General features: G+C 51.6%; 7 protein-coding genes and 1 non-coding gene across 8 annotated transcripts; 4 read left to right on the top strand and 4 right to left on the bottom strand.

Annotated features, from left to right (window-relative positions):
• Positions 1-847: 847 nt before the first annotated feature.
• Positions 848-4,073, bottom strand: QC764_117480 (uncharacterized protein; the record flags this gene model as incomplete). The annotated part of the gene is made up of 4 exons (XM_062943012.1): positions 3,968-4,073; positions 2,959-3,842; positions 2,615-2,899; positions 848-1,465 (listed from the first exon to the last, which is right to left on the bottom strand). Exons 2-4 carry the CDS (start codon positions 3,007-3,009, stop codon positions 848-850), a joined length of 954 nt encoding a protein of 317 aa, XP_062806064.1. The 5' UTR covers positions 3,010-3,842; positions 3,968-4,073.
• A 274-nt stretch (positions 4,074-4,347) lies between these two features.
• Positions 4,348-6,576, top strand: QC764_117475 (uncharacterized protein; the record flags this gene model as incomplete). Its single annotated transcript, XM_062943011.1, is given in 2 exon segments — positions 4,348-6,401; positions 6,421-6,576. 2 exon segments carry the CDS (start codon positions 5,967-5,969, stop codon positions 6,574-6,576), a joined length of 591 nt encoding a protein of 196 aa, XP_062806063.1. The 5' UTR covers positions 4,348-5,966.
• A 1,145-nt stretch (positions 6,577-7,721) lies between these two features.
• QC764_0020750 lies at positions 7,722-7,830 on the bottom strand. Its single transcript has one exon. It is a non-coding gene; the product is annotated as a tRNA-Glu (tRNA).
• A 651-nt stretch (positions 7,831-8,481) lies between these two features.
• On the bottom strand, positions 8,482-10,404 carry QC764_117470 (uncharacterized protein; the record flags this gene model as incomplete). The annotated part of the gene is made up of 1 exon (XM_062943010.1): positions 8,482-10,404. One exon carries the CDS (start codon positions 10,402-10,404, stop codon positions 8,482-8,484), a length of 1,923 nt encoding a protein of 640 aa, XP_062806062.1.
• A 690-nt stretch (positions 10,405-11,094) lies between these two features.
• On the bottom strand, positions 11,095-11,892 carry QC764_117465 (uncharacterized protein; the record flags this gene model as incomplete). Its single annotated transcript, XM_062943009.1, has 1 exon — positions 11,095-11,892. One exon carries the CDS (start codon positions 11,890-11,892, stop codon positions 11,095-11,097), a length of 798 nt encoding a protein of 265 aa, XP_062806061.1.
• A 790-nt stretch (positions 11,893-12,682) lies between these two features.
• On the top strand, positions 12,683-14,003 carry QC764_117460 (uncharacterized protein; the record flags this gene model as incomplete). Its single annotated transcript, XM_062943008.1, has 2 exons — positions 12,683-12,719; positions 12,886-14,003. The coding sequence occupies 2 exons, from the start codon at positions 12,683-12,685 to the stop codon at positions 14,001-14,003; spliced, it is 1,155 nt and encodes a 384-aa protein (XP_062806060.1).
• A 542-nt stretch (positions 14,004-14,545) lies between these two features.
• QC764_117450 (uncharacterized protein) lies at positions 14,546-15,369 on the top strand (the record flags this gene model as incomplete). Its single annotated transcript, XM_062943007.1, has 3 exons — positions 14,546-14,835; positions 14,887-15,202; positions 15,256-15,369. The coding sequence occupies exons 1-3, from the start codon at positions 14,774-14,776 to the stop codon at positions 15,367-15,369; spliced, it is 492 nt and encodes a 163-aa protein (XP_062806059.1). The 5' UTR covers positions 14,546-14,773.
• A 380-nt stretch (positions 15,370-15,749) lies between these two features.
• Positions 15,750-16,208, top strand: QC764_117440 (uncharacterized protein; the record flags this gene model as incomplete). The annotated part of the gene is made up of 2 exons (XM_062943006.1): positions 15,750-15,777; positions 15,835-16,208. The coding sequence occupies 2 exons, from the start codon at positions 15,750-15,752 to the stop codon at positions 16,206-16,208; spliced, it is 402 nt and encodes a 133-aa protein (XP_062806058.1).
• Between the last annotated feature and the right edge of the window lie 42 nt (positions 16,209-16,250).

Raw genomic sequence — 16,250 nt, 5'->3', positions numbered from 1 at the left:
GGGGGTGCAATTCTCTGTGGATGGTCGGCGGACCTGCCCCGATAATAGGAGGACATATCTCGACGATTGACGGGCAAGTCTCACCGGTGATTAGAGATATCCGCAGGTGGGACATGGGCCGTCCAAGACTAAACAAACTGTTTGAACAGACTTGGAGGTTTTGTGTGGGTTTTCTAGGAAAGGGTTGAGGTTGATATGAGGAATGAACGAATAGGTGCTAGCTTTCATGGCAATCATTTACCTAGGTATCAAGAAGTTAGGATATTGCGATACTCTTCACGGTGAATAATACGTCAGTATCAACATTCACGGGATTGGAAGTGGTTTGGTATGTTCGATCTGACCGAAAATTGTATAATGCATCACGTGTCCACCAAAACTCACAAAGTTTGAACAGTATTTGATCGGAACATTGTGGTCTTTCCATTTGGGGGTATTAACTATTATGTACAGTATACGTTTTGCCGTGTATATCTTCCCAGCTGTCCCATGTATAATAAGTGAACCCTTCCCATGAATCTTCTCATCACCTTCTCTTTGCCCAAGATGCATATCCTTCTTTAGCCCATCAATTGTTCCGATCATGTAAACTTTCAAAAAGAAAACTCAAGGGGGTGACGAGATTATGGGGGGTATTTGCGATAAAGCCAAAAAATAAATAAAAAAAATCCCGCCCCCAAAATAGCCGCCAAATAATGCAATGCAGTAATGCTATGTGTTCGTGAAGGATCGTACGAATTGGATATCAAGGCTGAACCCACCAGGGCGCCGAAAAAGACACTTTTGATAAAAATAAGGAAATGGGGTTTGTAGTGTACACGTTTTGTAGCCGCTCAAATCAAAAGATTTAGAGGGCAAAGGCGGCGAAAGCCGCGACGACGGCAGCAAGGCCGAAGCTGGCGGCAACACGCTCACCACCGGCGAGGACGACGCTCTGGGTGGGGCGGACGAGGCCTTCAGTGCCGGTGGGGACCGAGATGGTGGTGCCGTTGGCAGTGATGATGGCACCGCCACCGTTGTTGCCAGGAACACCGGGGAGACCGCCGTCGACGATGGGAGCAGCGGTGATGGGAACAACATCAACAACGCCGGCAGTGCCAGTGGTGAAGCCGATCTCGGGAACGGGGACAGTGGTGGCAATGACAACGGTGGTGCTGCTACCGGGGATCTCAACACCGGCATCATCAGTGCAGGGAACAACAGTGGTGGTGTCGATGGTGATGGTGGTGTAGATGGGAGCAACAGTGGGAGTGGCGGTGATGGTGAGGTAGGTGGTGACAGTAGGAGCCGTGACTACGGCGGGGTTGCCACCAGCCCAAGGAGCGCAGAGACCCTGGAAGAAGATGACGGCCTCGGAGATGATCTGATCGGAACCACCGTGGGCGTACAAGCAGTCGTAGACGTTCTTGACGAAGAGGGCATCGGGGCAGTAGCACCCCGCATCAGTGTTGTCAGAGCAGCCGACCTGGAAGAGGAAGGTGTTCAAGCACGAGGGGACAACCTCAGGGCAAGGGAGAGTCTCGACGGGCTTGACAGAGGTGACAATGCCAGTGGTGGGGATGTCAATGACGGTGGTGGCGGGGGTCTCGGTAACACCAGGAGCAGGGACAGTGGTCTCGCCAGCAGCAGGGGTGGTCTCGCCAGCGGCAGGAGAAGTCTCGACAGGGGCGGGGGCAGAGGTCTCCTCAACAATAGGGGTCTCGATGACAGTAGTGAGAGTCTCGGTGACGGGGCAGATGGTGGTGGAGACGGGAACGGTCACGATTGTGGTCTTGATGGAGTTGGCCGGGCAGTCAGGGACGGTAGGCTCGCACTGGGTGATGGTCTCGGTCTGAGTGGTGAAGATGGTGGAGATGGTCTCGAACTCGGTGGTGATCACGGTGGTGATGGGAGTGGTGATGGCGGCAGGCTCAGTGCTGGTGGTCTCGCCAGCAACCTCAGTAGTAGTCTCACCAGCAGGCTCGGTGGCCGTCTCCTCGGCGGGGGCAGTGGTGGTCTCCTCAGCGGGAACAGTAGCGGTCTCCTCAGCGGGAACAGTAGCGGTCTCCTCAGCAGGAGCAGTGGTGGTCTCCTCAGCAGGGACCGTAGCAGTCTCCTCAGCGGGAACGGTGGCGGTGGACTCCTCAGCAGGGACAGTGGAGGTCTCCTCGGCGGGGACGGTAGCCGTAGACTCCTCGGCAGGGACAGTGGAAGTCTCCTCAGCAGGGGCAGTGGTCTCGGGAAGGACAGCAGTGGAAGTCTCGCCGGGAACAATAGCAGTAGAAGTCTCGGTCTCAGCGGGCGAGGTCTCAACAGGGGCGGTGCTGGTCACATCGGCAGGAGTGGTGACAACGGCAGTGGTGGTGGCAGGCTTGGTAGTCGCGGGCTTGGTGGTCACAGGCTTGGTGCTGGAGGCAGTGTTGCAGTCGAAAGAGACAGTGGGGACCTTGATGGCGCAGCTCTTCTTGGGCTTGTTCTGAGGAGGGAAGATGATGGTGACATTCTTGGCACCACCGCACTGCTTGTTCTTGATGGTGGTACCGGACTTCTTGCAAGCGTGGCGAGTCTTGCAGACAGAGCCGTTGGGCATGTCATAGTGGAACTCGAGATCGCAGTCGAACTCGGGCTGGACAACAATGGTGCCGAGGGAGAACTTGTCTACAACGGGACCGCAGCCGAAAGATGGAGACTTGTTCTTCTCAGGGTGGCAAGTACCACCAATGAACTTGCCGCTGCCGGGGCGAGAGTCGAAACGACCCTTGTTTCCGTCACTGCCGCACTCGAAACCCTTGAAGGTGAAGTCTCCGTAGTTGGCGAACGGACCAGGAATGAGATCAGCCCAGTCGAAGCCGGATTGCTGCTTGGGGGTACACTTGTTGTCGATGTTCTCGGGGCAGGTGAAAGCAGGAGCCTTCTTGAACTGTTGGAGGTGTAAGCGACTGAGCAAGGTGTGGAAGAGATGACGATCTTTCAACTTACAGTGGCCTCTACGCCGGCCGCGAGGGCGATAAGGGGGATATAGCTCTTCATGGTGACGAGCTGCGTGTCAATATAGACAGTAGAACGATAGACCGGGTATAGTTTATGGCGGTGGGCTGAATGAATGCCGGTAGAATATCGGGCGAACCTTGCGCCTTCAGATACAATGCTGGCTTAAAATGTTGATGTCGTCTGAACGATTGTGTCGACAAGGAAATCCAATAATGGTTGGAAAAGAAAAGAAGCTTGAGGCAAAGAAGCGAATGACTTTGCCGTCGGTTGTTCGTTAGAGTAAGGTAAAGGAAATGCCACACCACAAAACGTTTGAACACTACTGACCGAGAAAGAGAAGAGCGGGAACGGAGGCGAGGGCAGGACTCTGTTTATACCAACATGAGGGCATAACATCGGGTCCATGACCCCCATGCAAAGGAGAACTCATGTCACTTCATGGTGGAGAGTCTGGCCCAGACAAGGCCGTGGGCCAGCCAGACCAGCATCCCCTAGCAACTGCGTTCACACCCTGTGTCGTTGGGAACGGGCAGAACGGCCCAACATGGCAGCCAGTGAGGGCTTCGTGGGCGCTAGGACCCTTTGCTCCTTTGGCGATGTGACGTTTGGCGAGGGGTGAGGTCAGGGCCAAAGTTCACGAAAACAGTCGTCTCCACATTGAAAATGCCCGGCCGATGTTGCGCTGCTGTCTCTTGGTGGCGCGCGGCTCCAGGGGCGGCAGGCAGGGGGTGCTGGTAAGCGACAGGGGTGCGCTAGAGATCTGGTCAAGGGGTTGGCTGAAGGCTTTGAAAGCTGCCCATCGATGTGGCCCAATCGGTTACACATCTCGACGTCTGAACGGAAAGGGAATGTCTTACTCTCTCACTGCTGTCCTGTAAAAGGGTCAGTTCAGGCACTGCAATTATAAATGGCTCTGCGTGAGCGGCAAGAGGCCTGCCTGCGGCAAAAAGGGCGAATGCGATGAGCATTTCACTGTTGCCTCTCTGTCACAGCTCACTGTGCTACAATCCGGGAATTCTTCATGTCGGTAACCCTATTCTCGTTGCTGGGTAAGCAAAGCCATGCTGCCGGACACGAGATAGGATCCATTTTCTGTGATGATATTGAATGTTGAGCACGAGCACGCACCCCTTTACGTCCTGTGCCTTCACCGTACACAGAGGGATTCCGGCAAAAGAAGGCAGTGATGAGCGCGCGGATGGCACCTTGATGGTGCAGGCAAAATGGGGACTTGCCCAAAAGCTTGAAACAGGTGGCTGTCTGCTTCAGGCTGCTCAGCCACATTCGAACGGTGACGCTACTGCAGGTACGAAGCCATTCCCGCACGATGCATTTTGGGCTGCAGCTGCTGACTTCCAATTGATCCTTCTTTCATTGTTCGACTTCTGGCAGCCCTCTCTGCTTCAGCGATGTTCCTGGATTTCCCCAGCGTTCGGCTCTGGGATCGTTGGCTACCAGGAACCGATCATCAAAACTCCACCCCCGCCCAAAACGGCTGTGGTTCGTTATTCCCCACAATGAAGCGTTTCCCAAAACGATGCTCAATCACGGCCCGACTTGCTTGTTCAAGAGTCAACCCTGTTCGTCATTCCAACAACCGGACCTCCGATCTGTCCACGCCGGGAGTATCGACCGAGTTTATCGATTGATGGAAAAGGGGGCTCGCAACCGAGTCGTCGCCTCATCTCCGCTGCTAAGAGATATTGTCAATGCTCAGAATAACTTCAAAAATACACTCGTTAATTGAGGTCAGCTGAGCTGGTATTATTTCTGTGTCTGTGAGTGCAGTCAACACAAAGAATCGCTACCTAGTACTCCGTAATCAAACGGGTGTCCGCAGAATCGAAGTGCCGCGTTTCACCGCACCCGCTGTCAGTTGTCCCTGGACTGGCGCCAGCAGTTTCATGTTTCAGGTCTGACCAGCCCATCAGAGTCTGGGTCGGGGATATCTGACCAATCAACATGAGCCGCTTTTCTCGGACCGACGTCTCCACTAAAACATTGTTCCCTTTCCACGATGTCACTGATGTCCAGAAGCATCGTGAACTCAATTTCGCAGAGGCCAAACGATCATATGCACTGCTACACTGACGGCTGACCACGGAGCGTCCTGTGCGCTTTTCACAGTCACGACCTTCAACGAAATAGGGAAAACTGGATCACATTGCAACGGTATCCACGGACTCATCGAGCTGCCGATCTCCAATATCTGCTGGACGGCCAATTCCTCTAGTATCGGCCGCTTTGACGACGAGATGGAGTCTGCAATTTCAACACAGCTGTCACGGGTTCAACTGGCATCATCGAAAAACGAACATAGCTTGCCGTTCATATCAAGCGCTGGTGCCGTTTTAGTGTAGTCCCAAAATAGGAGCGATCCAGCCAGAAAATCCCGGTTGACGCTCGCCAAATTCGCGGTTCCTGGGTCCACGAGGCGCTGCCGCCAGCGAATCGCCCCGTCAGATCGGGTTGATCGGCAGCCTCCGTTTCTGACAACCGCCCACCCAGCCCTTGAAGGCGTCTAGGAGCCGCCCGAAACGCCGCCTTCAGTGTCAACACAACTCTCAAAAACGCTCATCACAGACATTCTTCTCGCATACGCAGTAATTGTGAATAACTTCTTGCTAATGACAAATGGTACGCTGATAGCTCGGTGTCCGGGCACTTTGACGAGAACTGGTGGACGACCGAGACATCGCGACAGGGACAGGGTGTAAACCCCACAACTCGCTTGGAGCACGCACTGCCAAGAGCAACCATCGCCAGGCGTTTCTTTCCAAGTTCAGACAGGTGGTGCAACAGTGGAGAGTTATGCCAAGCACAACCCCTTGTTGTGTTCTGCTCAGGGGTTCCTCAGTCTTGTTTCGAGTTGAAGCCATCACATTCGTATCCAACGCTGGAACACACATGAACCAAAGCTCTGGCCACCGCAAGAATGTGCAGATAGCTTCGCCTGCGAGAAAGAGACCATTCAGTTGTGGTCCATCACCCAAGTCATGTTGAGATTACCCAAGGCCCGAGCCACCAACAGCTGGTTCAAAGCGCAAAGTTATCGTGCGCTGGACAAGTTCATGGTGTATGGAGTCTTCAAGCGTCTTGGAGACCCGGTAACACCGATGTCTGATGAGACCGAGGCGGCGATTCCAGCCATACGGATATGGGGATCCTACTTCGTGGCTGCGACTTCGGCATTTCTTGTGTCATCGTCTCTTGGGTTGGGAAAATCACGATCCCTCCCAGCTCAGCCCGGCTCGATAACACCAAGTCAAAGCTCTGAACAAGAACCCAGCGGTCTGGATGAAACAAAGCAACACCACACGAACGGCGAATACGCTACACCAAGATCCTTTACAATCCTACTTTGCATCTGTCATACCCATGGCAGGATATTCATCCTGATGCGCCGGCCCGCTGCCCAGGTCGATCAAATTGTAAGTAAACAAAGATCAGATCTTTACCCCCTTCCTAACCAGTCGTGCCCACCTCGTTACACCAGACCTCTGGTCCTCGACCATGTTTTTATCACTCATCCAAAGCTCAATGCACCTCTTCAAAAGACGGACGGCACGGCACGGCGTAGCCAACCCGACCATCTGGACTGCCTAAAAAGAGACGAATCGGCCGCTTTTATCCTCCCTCCACCGGCTGTCAAACGTTGGATGGGGGCACAAAAATGCGGCACACACCAGATGGCCGCATATCACCGCCTTTCAGGTCCCGTTCCGGGTCTTCCTTCCGGCCCGGACGACTGGCCTCGTTCTTAACTACTTAATTTGTATACATAACGTCCAACGACAGCTGCCTGCCCGTCTGCTTGAACGCCGGCCCGTTTCCGTCTGTTTGAGGTGATATTATACCGGCGTTTGTATTACCTCGGCTGGTCTGATAGAGTGACCGCCGGCCACTGCTAGGCAAAAGAACCAGCTTTGGTATCAGGTAAACTGGCCATCATAAACATGCTGTAAGCTTTACTATCCATACAAGCGAGTCTCGGCCTTCAGCCAAGTGTTCGAGGTACCGTGTCCTGTCGACACGGCCGGATTGTCTTCCGGCGTATGTACGAGGACAATTAGGAAGACGCCACACCCACACCCATCAGATAGAATAGTTTAGCTCTATTCAGTGGGGGGTTAGCATTGAAATCCCGCCGGCCTTGTAGACCTTGTAGATCTGTAGGCATTGGGACCACCTACACAACCTTAAAGCATGTCCCTCTCATTCGGTCAAGTTTGATAACTGCGCTCCGGAAACTTTATTCGGGCCTGCTTATGGTCGAGCGGTACTTTTGTCGACGTGAAGTTGGTTGATTTGAGGCCGCTTATCTGATGAAGCTATCAGTTTGCAAGCTGCATTAGTGGCTACTAGGTAAGAACTGGTGTGTTCAACGTCATGTAAAACTTCATAAAGACAAGCATGTCTGTGCCTGCCACCGTAGTATCTCCCTAGCCATTCATCAGAACTACAAGTGGAGAAATAATGACACAGTCAAATCTGCTCATCAGCTACAGACGAGATTCTGAACAGACCGGCGTAGCTTGAAGCTTCTCATCATACGTTTCTTTCCCTTCACACATATTCCCTCCTTACCTTCCTCACCAACCAACCCTTTCTCCTTCCCACCGCCCTAGTTCCTTCCCCAGCATCCAATCCACCCCTTGCTTCCTCGTCTGCCAGCCGCAACTCCTTCTCTCCTTCCCCTCCTTCCAGCTTATAGCCATTCCTTCCACACCTCCCCTCAACAAGCAATAAACTCCCATATGGTGTAGTGGTCAGCATATCAGGCTTTCACCTACCTACTGCCAACAGTCAAGAGGAATCTGAACCACCCTGGAGCCCCGGGTTCAATTCCCGGTATGGGAAATTCGTTTTGCTGGCTTCTCCATCTTTCTTTTCTGTTCCGTATTGTGATGATGGTTGATTATTCTGGTGGTATGTCACCGTTCGAAGGCCTGATAAACAAACCCCAATAGACTCATGTCGAGCGACAACAAGTAATGGATTTCATTATTTTAGTCCTCCAGAAGATGAATACGGCAAACGGCATGGCACCTATTTGCTCTCTGTCCAACAGTAACTATCAGTTCTTCTCGAACGTTAGTGAGGTACATGTATTGTAAGAAAGCACCTGACGGGAAAGTCGTCGGCGAGAAGTCATAATAAATAAAATGTTGCTATTTGTTGTCTAATCATGGCATATCTTACGCATTTCATACAGGGATACCACATCGGCTGTTTATCTGCCGCATCCTCCGTAAAAAGTCGACGGTGGTGGTATATGTCATGGCTTCCAGGCACATCTCGTTAAGTTTCTCAGTGCTGTGGACAATCTCTTTCACATACTGCCTATGCAACCCTTGGATGAAATCGATGACTGGATATAGACTAAGAATCCCATTGCTTAAACAACCAAAAATAGGGCAACAATCACCACCGAGTCAACATCAAAATGTCATCAAAGAAGCTCCAGATCTTGGTCTATTATTCATATCACCTCATCCACCGCACACTCACTCACGCACCCCCCTGCAACCTCCTAATCCTCTCCTCCGCCGCCCTCGCCCTCCTCTCCCTATCCAACTTCATCCTCTGCTCAGCCGTCAACCCCCTCGTCTCCTCCTCCCTTTGATTCAGCGGAGCCCCTCCCAACACGCCCCCCTTCCTGGGCTTACCCTCCTTCACCACCGGCCCTTCCTTCTTCAGCCTCTCCTCCTCTGCCTTCCTCCTCTGCTCCTCCTCCTTCTTCTCCCTCTCCGCTCGCTTATCTGCGTCTTCCCTTTTCAGAGCAGCAGGAACATGCGCAGCCTCCCAATCCCACTTTTTCTCGCCTGCCTCTGACCTCGCTACCCTAAACGCATCCCGCGTGGCGCGATCACCGGCAAGATCGAAGGGAGTTTTCCCTTCCGAGTTGAGAATCGTTGGATCAGCGCCGGCGCGGGTAATGAGACCTACTATTACCGCTGCCGAGTTTTGCGAGGCGGCAAAATGTAGAGGGGTGGGAGTGTGATGGTTTTGTTGGGTGTCTTTTGGTTGGAAGACAAAGTTGGCGTCGAGTTTGTTGTTGGTCAAATACGACAACAAGGCAGGGAGTTTTGACCGGCGGATGATGGACTGTAGCTGGGTGGTGTGGAAGATGGCCGCCTCTTCCTCTTCTGATAGTTTCGGCGCCGCTGGCTTTGACTCTTTTGACTTTGTAATCTTGGATGGCTCAGCAGTCGGTGCTTCTGGTTCTGGCTGAATCTCCTTGACTTTTAGTCTGGTGAGCTCGATAAACGACCGCATGAGTTCGTTCTGGGTTGCTCTTCTCGTGTTGAAGGGGAAGCCTCGGATCCGAGGGTCGTTGGCGCGAAGAACTTGGCCTTCATATGGACCGAAAAGGGTTCTCCGGTTCGTCATGCCAGTTGCGCGGATGAACAGGAGGTCCGAGGTATCAATGAGGTTCTTCCAGTCTTTCAGGAGATTTCGAACATCCTCAACCAAGGCCTGCTCGTTGTAACGACGAAGGGACGAACCAGCGGAGTGGGCCGTTCCCTTTGCGTTATCGTTCGCCGACTGAGAGCCACCCTGCTTGCGACGAGTGGTATACCGATGGAACGTCTTGTGCGCCAGGACAACAGCTTCTCTGTTCAAGGGGCCTGTAGTGCCGTGTTTGCTCCTCTTCGGTGCCAGTGAAACAACCATAGCAGCGAAATGGCCACCTCCGATCATACACATAAATATGTGCTGCCCATTGTAGCTCGCCGGCACAGACTGCGCATCTTTTGGAGGCTTGGGCATGGAGATGGGCGCAAGCTGTCTCTTCTTGATCGCCTCCACGATGACATCCTCATTTTCCAGCTCCTCGGCGGTGAAAAGGGCTCTGTAGATTCCATAGTATGTCTTTTCTGGCAGCTTGGGGGACTCGAACCAAAGTAATGGTGCCTTGCCCGTGCCTTTCTTCTGTTTTGTATCCACGTCGCCACCTTCGTCATTCGGTTTGCGCTTGTCCGCCAGATTGGCCTGTTTCTTCAACAGAGCGGTAAGAGTGGTCTCCTTGCGCCCGATATCCTCCTCTTCGTCTTCGCTATCTTCGCTTTCGGAACCTGAAATGCTCTCGTCGAGCTCATCGACAAGCTTTTCGAACTCGGCCTCGGAGACTGGGCTGAGGCCATGGAGCTTTTGCTTGAGGTTGTAGTGGTGTAGATCGGTCTTGAGATGCTCTCTCTGCTCTTGTACTGTGACAAACGACAGACTGCAAAGGGAACAAGCTTGCGATCCGATCACATTGTCGGCCGTCGCGGGGCTTGGAGTTTGGGTCGCTGTTGTGGTATCGTCTTGAACTGCCAGTCCACCGCTCGCATCGGCATCGGTCTTGAGGGACAGAGTGGTAATAACGTCTGGTGGGAGATCGTAGAGGTAAAGTGGCCGCCGCAGGAGCTCGTCCTGTGGTTTTGCCATTGCGCGCTTGGTTTCGGGGCGTTTGCGACTGGCGATAATAGGGAGCGTTGATGGTTGGAGGTTTCGTGGAATGAGGACTTGGATCGCAGCTCAATCAAACACCAGTCTTTTTATGGGAACAATTAGACTGAGAGAAACCTGGCTCTATCTCCCGCTCCAAGTAATAGTATGCTTTCCCACACAATCTTTTTAAATCATTATTTCAAAGCTTCACGAATGGTGGCGCGGGGCAATTCCTTATCGCCAAGTGGTACACTGATAAGAGTCATACCGAGATACGTCACTCTACGGACCCTAACCCTTACAGTGATTTAGCACTGGAAAGAGACAAAAAAGATTCAGAAAACTATATACGATTCACTGCATAAAACTAATAAGAGGGAGGAGGGCTCAATTGAAAAAAAAAACAAAAGTAGAATATCAATTATTAGAATCGAGACACCACTTGGTGCCTACCGATATACCTTACCCTAGGGAGATCCACACGACTAAATACGGCTCACCTGCCTTCGTCAAATGAACAACGAGAAGAGGCTTGTGCAAAGAGAAAGCTCAGCGGAATCGTGATTACGAGAAAGACAAGTTAGTCCTATCTTGTAGGCTGATTTAACTCAACGCTCAGCTCACTCCAAACCCACTTCTTGTTGTTATCTCACCTTGAAAGAAATACAGACAACGAGACTTGTTCACCTAGTCGAATGAAAACCGAGAAGTGGGCTGTATTCCAGGAGAAAACTGAGCAAAATCATTGTTCTGAGAAAACCCAGCGGACTCGGGAAAAAGGTTCTCGCTCGCCTGATTTGACTCAACGCTCAGTTGTGTCCAGCGTACCTCTCGCTCGGGTTCAGCGATGTTGTTCTTCGAAGAGATGCCCGTCCAGGTTCCGCATAATCGAGCCAGAGTCTCATCATGAACCTGTGGGGCTTCTCGATCAGTGATGGAGTTCTGAGAAGATTGCCTCGACGACTCACTCAGACCCGGTCTTGAGGGCGAGTTCTCAGCCGGCGGGTAGACAACCTCCTCACTCTCAATCCACTCCCTGCGCCTTCGCCCAGCCCACTCCAATGTAGCGTGGCGGATATACTGAAGGCGCTCAAGATACTCATCCCGTGTCTCTCCTCTGTAGCGAGGAAGGACCTTGGCCAGGGTGGAAAGATCATTACGGGGAGAGTGAACACGCTTCCGGTACTCTTCAGCAGGGTCACAAGATACCCAGAAAAGCTCAGCACTAGGGACATACGAAGGATGAACAGCATAATTAATGCCACGCTCAGCCTTGTAAGCCCAGTAGCTCAAGATGATGTAAGGGCTGTCAGTTACAAGAGGCGCGTAGAAATCACGGCACTCTCGGCAGAAACCGAATTTTGCACTAGTAATCACCTCCGGGTTGTCACACCGAGCCCGCGTCCTCGAAGTCAACGTACACGGAACAGCATGTTCGTAGACGTGTGTACACACCGTATAAACCTTGTGCTCGAGTTGACACATTTTGATGGTCAAAAAGGGCTAGCTTTATCTCTATACTCAAAAGGTTAAGTAGGTCGATATTGAGAGAGGCTTTTACGATAGCACGAATGTTGAAGCAAGCTGAGATGTGGGATGTGAAACGATGCTGTTGTAGTGCCATCACGACCAGCATTGGCCTTAAATACACGAGATGAAGCCAACATCATTGATGCATATAACTGCATTGTAGTCAGGAATTATTGACAGTAGTCAAAACAATGGCTTTGTTCCGGCATCAGTTCTCTTGTGAGCGTTAGTATCAGACAGTAACTTGGCAACTTCAGGGACAAAGAGGTCATAATGGTATTATTCAAAGTCACCAAAATGATTGGGTGAGAGTAGCGAACAGGTGAGGCAGTGGCTATAATGGATTTTGGAGCAAGCATCCTCCTTCACCACAAATAGTTGATACACATAAGTATGTTGGCCCATATGATGTTGTAAACCATGCATCGAAAGTAAACTAAAGGGCCTTTTAAATACCTTTAAAGGCCTTTAATTATCTCGAAAGCCTATTAACTTTATTTAAAAGCCTAGTAGTCATCCTTTAAGGTGTAGATAAAATATAGGCCAACTTATTTGTGTGTCAATTATTATGTGGGCAGGTGGCACCTCCGTTCTCGTTCAGATAATGTCCCATACTGCGACGTAACGAAACCAAAAGGTTGATTTTCAACATGATCCTCACGAGAATGGACGAGCCTGCAAGTAGGAAACGTTGATGTTGTTATGTTGAACGCTTACTCATCGGGCCGTCAAAAGCCGAGGCGCGATGCCGCAGCTGAAGGATAATCATGAGGTAATCGTCGGTCAGCAAGTCTCGGCAGGCAACTCTCCACCACCCTCAACCATCATGAAGACAAAACAATCCAGAGATCGGAAAATGATGATCTAGAACCCTAGGTCTCTAATACATGAATATATGATCACTCAATCTCACTTAAGCATCGTGTCACGATTTCTCTCCCAATCCAGTGTCTACCAGCTTCTTCTCGCCTCCATCGAGAAGCAATCCTATAATCTATATGAGGCGTCCTATCCTTCTCCTCTCAATTCTCATCGCATTTTTCGCAATCATCCTCACATACTACAAGCCTGACATTCTTCAGATCTTGACCACATACACAGGCACCACCATCCTCACCCTAACAACCCACCTCACAAGCCTAACCACCAACCCCAACATCACCACCCCATCACACATGAACACCGCCAAAACAACCATGTCTCGCACCCTCCACCACGCCAAAATCACCCCCCATCTCTCCTCCACCCGCGGCCACTCGGACCACGGCTGGCTAAACACCTACCACTCCTTCTCCTTTGCAAACTGGTACCACCCCTCCTACACCAGCTTCGGCTCCCTCCGCGTCCTCAACGAAGACCGCGTAAAGCCCCAATCCGGCTTCCCAACCCACCCCCACCGCGACTTTGAAATCTTCTCCTACATCCTCTCCGGCGAGCTCACCCACCGCGACTCCATGCTCACCAAAGGCGCCGAGGGTGACAATGTCTCCCCCGATCAGTTCTACCGCATGAAGCGCGGTGACATCCAGTTCACCACCGGCGGAACGGGGATCGCTCACTCAGAGTTCAACGAGCACAGGAGGGATACTGTCCACTTCTTGCAGATTTGGGCTTTGCCTTGGAAGAGAGGGCTGAAGCCGAGGTATCATACCAGGCGTTTTAGTGAGGAGGATAAGAGGAAAGGGTTTGTGACGATTTTAAGTCCGCTGAAGGGGGGTGTGGACGCTACTGCTGAGCAAGAGGCCAAGGCGGAGGCGGTGGTCGAAGGGACAATTCCTATTCATGCTGACTTCTTGATGGGGGCGGGGATTATCACTGGTGGTGACAAGTTTGAATGGATTGTGGGAGGAAGAGGGAATGTGACGGAGCAGAACAAGAGGAAGGTGTTTGTTCACTTGCCCATGACCAAGGGAGGGAAGGCGAGTATCAGGTTGGATGGGAGAGACGATGCTGTATTGAAGGAGGGAGATGGAGCGTTCATCGAAGGAGTGAACAAGGGAGATAAGCTCTGGGTGGAAAGTGTTGGCGAAGTCGAGGCTGAGGTTGTGGTTTTGGATACCGCGTAGGCATGGTTGGCTGTTGATCAGACAAGCAGAATGTGATACCCAATTGCAAGACTTGATTTTAATAGACTTTATATGTTCGGACAAACTTTCAAACCCGGCCCAGTGCTTCACATGTCATGTATGACCAACGTCTTCCTCACCACGATCCGCAGACCGACAGCAATGAAGAGATGAGAAATCCCACAAGGAGAGAGAGGTTACAAAAATTCCCTACCAGTACAAGCCTGGCAGGAGCGGTCAGGTATGTAGTTTTCAACTAGCAAAAACGCGATCTCGGACGAATCCTCACTGATACGCGTAAAACCCCTGCACTTGGATGGAGAAGAAAAAGAGAAACAAGAGTTGAAATTCTGGTAGGGATTTGCTGAATTTGTACTTGAGTGGGAGTGGTCTGTGCACGCCTGCAAAATCTGGGGAAACTGCAAAATGTCTGTGCGCTGGTGAGCACTGGCCAGGTGAGGTGTCGGTGTGACCCTAACCCTCTAGTTACCTGAACGGAGGCGGAGAACCCGCGACGGTGAGGGACGTGGTTATGAAAGCCGGTTGATCTCAGGAGTCGTGGCATGACTTGAGTGTTTAAAACAAGCCTTGACTGATATATTACTACTTTTTATGTTCGAGTTCATACTGTTCTCATTTTGCGCATCGATTGGCTCTTCCCTCAAACTCGCATCCTGTAACTGCAGCACTTCAGTTTGTTGACAGCGTCATTGAAATTCAGTTCTGATACACACGCTCCAACCTGTATAGACAACGACACTCTCCCAAAAATGACCTCCCAACTTCCAGCCTTCCCTCGATTTGTCTTTACAATAGCAGAGCCAATATCACTGTAAGATCTCTTTGGTCGCTCTCGACGTCACCCACTAACCACATGCCTCAGCATCTCCGGCACTATTGGCGCCGTTGTATTCCCCCGTTACTTCCTCGCAGCTCAAACACCAACCCCCATGCTATCATTTCCAGAACAATCCCTCCTGGTCTCCCAACAACTAGGAAACATGTACTTCCTCGCCTTCCTCCTCGGCCTCTTTGTCCTTCACAGTACCACCGAGATTAAAGTCGTGAGGAGCTACCTCTGGGCGCTGTGGTTGGCTGACATTGGACACATGGCTGTTACATGCCGTATTCTTGGGTGGGAAGAGTCGGTTGGGATGTTGAGGTGGAACGAGATGACTTGGGGAAACTTAGGTGCTACTGTAAGTTCAATCCATTGTTGTGGTATATTCGCTGACACGTGCGGTGGGTAAAGGGATTTCTCTTCACTGTAAGGAGTTTGTACTTCCTGGGGGTGTTCGGACCCGATGGGTCAGATGAAGAGGACACCAGGGGAAGGAAAAAGACAAGGAGGGTGAAGGAGCTGTAATCATGAGACAAACCAAGACTCCAAAGTGATGGTGTCTTGCTGATGACGTCCATTCCTTGCAGACAGAGGTGAGTGAGCGGTTGGGTGAGCTTTTGTTTAGTTGTTGAACAAGTTTTTGGTGGGTTAGTATTGCGGCAGTTCTACGGGATACAATGACCACAAGAAAGTTGTATAAACAAGTTGCAATATGAACATACATGAACTCACTCTGTACCTTTGTGTAAGTGAGACTGCAGATACCCTAACCCTAATGGTGTTTATCAAGGTTGAGCTGCCAGCTTTGCACCCGCGGCCTGTGCTTTGCCGAGCACCGTCTAATTCCTTGCCTGCCGCATCAGAAGAGCGATCACCAATACAACAACCCCTCCACAGCCCTCAAGATGCCGACCAGCTCATGTAAAGATATTCGTGTGTTCCACGTTGTCAATTGCTACAGCCTTCTCGAAACTAACCTCTGGTATCCAGGAGACGCCTTGGCGCAGTGCCTCCAAGAGTCTGAATGCGTCATGGTGCAGCGCAACTCGGCCGCCGACTGCCTCCGCGAACCTCTCGTCGATACCCTCCCGCTCAAGTGCAAGCAACTCAAGAAGGGCTTCGGTGAATGCCGCCGTGGCATGGTCGACATGCGCAAGCGCTTCAGAGGCAACCAGCCCATTGCTTTCACGAAGATCCAAAAGACAGAGGACACCGGCGAGGGATACCAGTTGTATGCGGGCAAGTCTGCTTTCGCAGGGACACGCGGCGAGACAGACGGCACCAACAAGGCGCCAGAGGACTGGAGAGAAGCTGAGAACAGGAAATACAGAGAAGCACAGGAAGCTGCTGGGAAGAAGTCATAGCAGACCTATGGGAAAGCATGGGACGATACCGGGGTTGCGCAA

Source organism: Podospora pseudoanserina, chromosome 1 (assembly GCF_035222485.1).
Source record: "Podospora pseudoanserina strain CBS 124.78 chromosome 1, whole genome shotgun sequence".
Classification (NCBI taxonomy): domain Eukaryota; kingdom Fungi; phylum Ascomycota; class Sordariomycetes; order Sordariales; family Podosporaceae; genus Podospora; species Podospora pseudoanserina.
The sequence above is the reverse complement of the archived record's forward strand: the minus strand, read 5'-3'. Positions and strand labels throughout refer to the sequence as shown.